The following is a 5,862-nucleotide window of genomic DNA, read 5'->3' on the forward strand; positions in this document are numbered from 1 at the left end:
GGAGTGAGTAGCATTGGGGCTTAGGATTAGCTTATATTTCATGACTGTTTGGTGATCTGTGACCCGGTCTTACGTCTATTCAATCCCGTTAAAATCTTCGAACTTGATTCTTTTGTGTAATGTCAAATGTATGATCAGAAGTCAGATGTATTATGTAAAATCATGTTTGTTCAATTGTAATAGTGTGTCTTTGTTATATTATTTTCGTGTCATTTTACTTGTATCAACTTCATACTTATAATTTATTTAATTATATTTCTTTAAGTTAGTTTGATTTTCTTTCCCCGGTGTCCGACCGGGTGGCGACCTTATTCAGTTCTTTTGACCGTTTGAACCCGTAATAGACATAGGGTCTAAAGGGTTCCCTTGATGTTACAAACTTCTGGCATTCACAAGGCCGGTGAACCTTTGGTACTTTAGAGAGGTTTGTAACATTAATTGGCGCCTCATTGCCAGGATTTAACGGTAAATTGGAAAGACGTTCGACGTGGATCAGTGATAATAGGTTTATTAAGGTAGGAAGATGCGGTTAACCAACGAAACCGAGGTAGATGAATTTGTACAAGGAAAACCCACAGATAAGGAAATTCAAGGTCTCACCATACCGGAATTGAAATTGATAGCACATTATTTTGGAGCTAGTTCGACCCACGGGTTAAATAAAGGGGAGTTAGTACACATGGTGGTGGCAATGTTGCATGATCGAGACGAAAGTGTGCCGGCGAGAGATGAAGAGAGAGCGACAGAACAAGGTTCTGCCGGCTCAGCGAATTTAGATGATCGGGAAGGTAGTGACGCTGATGGTGAATCCCGGCACACAGAATCTCGATTAAGCGAGTTACAGTTAAAATTAGAAATAGCTAAATTAGAAGCCCAATCTAGAAAGGAAGAAACTGAGAGAGCTAAATTAGAAGCCCAATCTAGAAGGGAAGAAACTGAGAGGGCTAGATTAGAAATTGAGTGTCTTAAACTTAAATCTGAATTGCAAGAGAATGAAAAAGTGCTACCAATTCCTCAAACCGTGAATGGGAGACCAGAGTTTGATGTAGTGCAGAATGCGAGGTTGCTTCCTGAGTTCGATGAATCCAATGTGGACCAGTACTTTAGAATTTTTGAAAGGATGGCTAAAGATTATTCATGGCCAAAGAAGTTTTGGCCTGCGCTGTTGCGGACTAACTTAAGAGGGAAGCCCTTGAGAGTATATGGCGCCCTAGAGGACGCACAGGCGAAGGACTATGACATGGTCAAGACGGCCATCCTTAGGGCATGTGAACTCGTTCCCGAGTTGTATAGGATAAAGTTTAGGAACCTAAGGAAACAACCTAACATCTCGCACGTGGAGTTTAGTAGAGAAAAGCGTTTATTGTGGGACCAGTGGTTAAGATCTCACAATGTTAATAAAGAATTTGATAGACTGGCTGAACTGCTACTGGTAGAGGAGTATCTGAGATCTATCCCTAAAGAGGTATCATTGTATCTTCAGGAAAAAGAAGTCTCCAAATTGGAGGAGGCCGCAGTGTTAGCCGATAAGTATGAATTGATAAGACCTGCAGGGAAGTTCTCGGTTACTCACAAGGGAAAAGGAGACCTGGCAATAAATAGGCAGAGAATCTCGCTCTCATCAGGTGGGTCACCTACCAAATCCATAGAAGTCAAGAAAGATGACTGTAGTAAGTCATCAATGATTAAGTCATGTTTCTATTGCGGAAGGGTAGGCCACCAAATGAGAGATTGTTGGAAGAGACGAAGAGAGATGGAAGGTGTCAAGCCCGTATCTTTAACAAATAAGGTTGAGAGCACCTCCACTAAGGGCAAGGCCCAGGGAGAGAGTGAAGCCAAAGCCGTGGCATTGATGAGTTATATAGGTAACGGCCCATCAGAGATGGATGGGGGTAAAGTAGATGAATTGGAGGGTAAACTTAAACCTCACTTAAAGGGATATCAGCCATTTTTATTCCAAGGCTGGATATCCATAGGAGGAGACCGGAAACGAGTCACCATCCTACGGGACTCGGGAGCCCTCCAGTCCCTAATACTGAGTAGTCTGGTGAAAAGTCCAGCGGTTGGAGGGAGTGTAACGGTAAGTTCCCTAGGGGGCCTAGCCAAGGTACCTCTAGTATCCATAGACCTACAGTCGCCTCTCTACGAGGGACAGGCTATGGTAGGGATGGTAGATGAGTTACCAGTTGTAGGTGTGGATGTTATATTAGGAAATGATTTGGTTGGTGGGAAGATGTGTCCCACACCCATAGTTTCGGAGGTGCCGGTTGTTTCGGAAGAGACCGAGCAACTTGAGAGACAGCACCCGGGGTTATTTCCGGTTTGCGCTGTTACGAGGGCGATGGCAGCACAGAGGGAGTGGTCTAAGGACCAGGTGAGACCAGTAAGGGTCTCGAGTGGGGAAAACTGTGGAAAACCTGAATGTGAGGACAGTATGAACCCCGAGGAAGAACTCCCAAGTGAGGAAGCCCAGGTCGAAGCAGAGTTTGACCTGAAGCCTCTGTTCCAGGAGGAACAAGTAAGTGAAACCGATGTGTATGACTTGACTCGCTTGTTTATGGAAAAGAAACAGGCGGGCACAAGATGTCTCAGTGACTTGCAGAGTGTCGATCCCGACTTACGGGAACTATATGAAAGGGTAGAGAGTGGTAGTGAACTATCAGAGGAGTATTACTTGGACAAGGGAGTACTATTCCGCCGATGGGTGGAAAGTACCTGCCCCACTGATGATGCAGTGTGGTCCGAGAGACGGCAAGTTATGTTGCCGAAGGTCTACCGGAAAGAAGTTCTGAGGCTAGGGCATGATAGTCCCCTTTCTGGACATTTGGGTGTACGCAAAACTTTAGACCGTATCTGGCAACATTTCTATTGGCCAGGAATTAGAAGGGATGTGGCACAGCACTGTCGTACTTGCCACACTTGTCAGTTGGTAGGGAAACCAAACCAACCTGTACCTGTAGCCCCTTTGAAACCAATCCCTGTAGGAGAGGAACCCTTTGCTAAGGTTATCGTGGATATAGTGGGACCGTTGCCTAAGACTGCTAGGGGACATGAGTATATTCTCACTTTGATGGATACCTTTTCTAGGTATCCCGAGGCGATACCACTACGTAAAGTGCGCGCCAAAGTGGTGTTGCACGAGCTGATTAGCTTCTTTACGAAGTGGGGACTACCTCGCGAGTTACAGACAGACCAGGGGTCTGTGTTTTTATCTAGAGAGGTTATGCAGAGTTTGGGAGCACTGGGGATAACGAAAGTGACGTCAAGTGCTTACCATCCTCAGAGTCAAGGTGCCCTTGAACGGTACCATCAAACGTTAAAAACAATGTTGAGGAAATGGTGCTTAGAAAATGATACGGGGTGGGACCAAGCCTTACCATACCTGTTGTTTGCAGTGCGTGAGGTACCCAACGAATCGTTGGGCCTCTCACCTTTTGCATTAGTTTTCGGGCACGAGGTTCGAGGACCTCTTAAAGTCCTGAAAGAATGTTTATTGAAAGAGCATAGTTCTGCCTCTAAGGACATGTCGAAGTCGGTGACTGACATGAAAGGTAAGTTGGCCGCGTGTTGGGAAATGGCCAAAGAAAATTTAATGAGTGCTCAGGAAAGAATGAAACGACATTATGACAGAAAGGCCAAAGTACGGGAATTTAATCCCGGTGATAGTGTGTTGGCCCTGCTGCCTTTTCAAGGTAACCCCTTAAGGGCAAAGTTCAGTGGACCCTATGAGGTAGTGAAACGAGTAGGGGAACTAAACTATATTGTTGCCACTCCAGATCGGAGACGGAGTCAACAATTATGCCATATAAATATGTTAAAGTTGTATCGAGAAAGGGAGCAGAACCCGGTGGGTGAAACTGTCGCGAGTGTTTGTACGGTTTCTCTCATGCATGAAGTAGACGAGGACACTATTTCCCCCACCTTAGAGATGCCGTGGAAGGAGAATGCAGGAGGGTGGCCCCAGGTAGTGGATAAGCTGGACCACCTCACGGCCGCACAACGGGAGGACTTAACTGCCTTATTGAGTAAGTATCAGGAGGTCTTTCGAGATACTCCTGGAAAAAACTTACCTAATTCTGCATGATGTTGATGTAGGAGACGCGAAGCCTATTAAGCAGGCACAGTATCGTGTCAACCCGCAACGAGCAGCCATAATCACAAAAAAAAAAAAAAAAAAAAATAGACTATATGCTGGCCCACGGTTTAATTACGCCAGCACGAAGTGAGTGGAGCTCGCCAGTGATCTTAGTTCCGAAAGCAGATGGTACTCAGCGGTTTTGTGTCTATTTCCGACGCGTGAATACAGTGACCAAAAGGGACTCGTACCCCTTACCTAGGTTAGAAGAGTGTATAGGTAGAGTAGGAGGGGCACATTTCATAACTAAATTAGATCTGCTCCGTGGATATTGGCAAGTGCCCATGACACCCCGTGCCCAGTCTATCTCCTGTTTCGCCGCATTGGGAAAGACTTACCAATGTAAGGTTATGCCCCTTGGTATGACCAACGCCCCTGCTACGTTCCAACGGTTAATGAATAAAATCACCGAGGACATAACTGGCTGTGTAACCTACCTCGATGATGTCGTAGTGTATAGTGACACTTGGCAGGATCATTTGGATCGTCTAACCTTACTCTTCAACAAGTTAGTGTCTACCAATTTGGTGCTCAATCTAACAAAGTGTGAATTTGTTCAGGCCAAGGTGCATTATCTTGGTTATGTGATCAGACAAGGAGAATTGGCTCCTCCCCAGGCCAAAGTGGAAGCCATTCTCAGAATTCCAGTACCTCAGACCTAGAAGGAGATTCGTAGTTTTGTAGGAACCATTGCCTTTTATAGAATGTTCATCTATAATTTCTCTTCCTTAATAGCTCCTTTAACCGACCTGCTAAAGAAAGGAGCCAAGTTCCAGAGGACTGAGTCTTGCAACACCGCTTTTGTTCAAGCGAAGAGCCTTTTGTGTACAGCTCCAGTGTTGCAGGCCCCAGACTTCTCGAAACCATTTTCTCTGTATTGTGACGCCAGCAACATTGGTGTTGGTGCCGTACTATTACAAGCTAAAGACACTGTGGATCATCCTGTGAGTTACTTCAGCAGAAAACTGAATGTAGCTCAGAAAAAGTATTCCACAATTGAAAAGGAATTATTATCCATTATTTTGGCTTTGAAACATTTTGATGTATATATCCCTGCTGGCGCAAATGTAACTGTGTTCACTGACCACCATCCCTTAAAATATATTCAGAAGTTCAAGGAGAAGAACCTCCGCTTAACTAGGTGGAGTCTATTTTTACAAGAATATAATCTAGATGTAAAACATATTTCTGGGAGGAATAATGTGATAGCAGACTGTCTGTCTAGATCATAGCACATATCTGCCGAGATCATAGCACATATCTGCCGAAAGTAAAGAAAAAAATTCTTTTCAAGAATTTTTTTTCTTTTGGTGGGGGAGGTGTTACATCTGCGATGTATACTTGCCAAATATGTAATTGTTATAGTTTCGAGGAAATGTCATGTTACGTGTGTTCGTATTGTGCTGCTTTGGTTATGTCCAAATATGTCACCGTAAGGTATTTTCTTTATTATGTATTGTATGTATCTATTAATGTAACTATGGTATTAGTTTATAATAATATTGATTGTTTATTGTAATGTTGATTATTCAAGTGTCCATTGCGCATGCGTCTCTGCTACGTCACAGGCCGTGACGTAAAAATATTTCGTTTGTATTTCCCGCTTAAACAATGTAGGCTCGTCAGGCTAGGTAAATCCCGCCCCCCTTGTAGTATCCAACGAGTCTATACGATTGTCCAGACCCTGCTTAAACCTACTACACGGGTCAGATTCAAAATGCCAGCCT

The 5,862-nt window shown here is 44.3% G+C and overlaps 1 protein-coding gene across 1 annotated transcript; it reads left to right on the forward strand.

The window, feature by feature from the left end:
* The first annotated feature begins 523 nt into the window (after positions 1–523).
* LOC143027447 (uncharacterized) lies at positions 524–4,084 on the forward strand. Its single transcript, XM_076188735.1, has 3 exons — positions 524–803; positions 990–1,591; positions 1,937–4,084. Exons 1-3 carry the CDS (start codon positions 524–526, stop codon positions 4,082–4,084), a joined length of 3,030 nt encoding a protein of 1,009 aa, XP_076044850.1.
* Positions 4,085–5,862: the final 1,778 nt, after the last annotated feature.

The sequence above is a fragment of the Oratosquilla oratoria genome, chromosome 1 (genome assembly GCF_046742065.1).
Source record: "Oratosquilla oratoria isolate Oo_2021 chromosome 1, ASM4674206v1, whole genome shotgun sequence".
Classification (NCBI taxonomy): Eukaryota; Metazoa; Arthropoda; class Malacostraca; order Stomatopoda; family Squillidae; genus Oratosquilla; species Oratosquilla oratoria.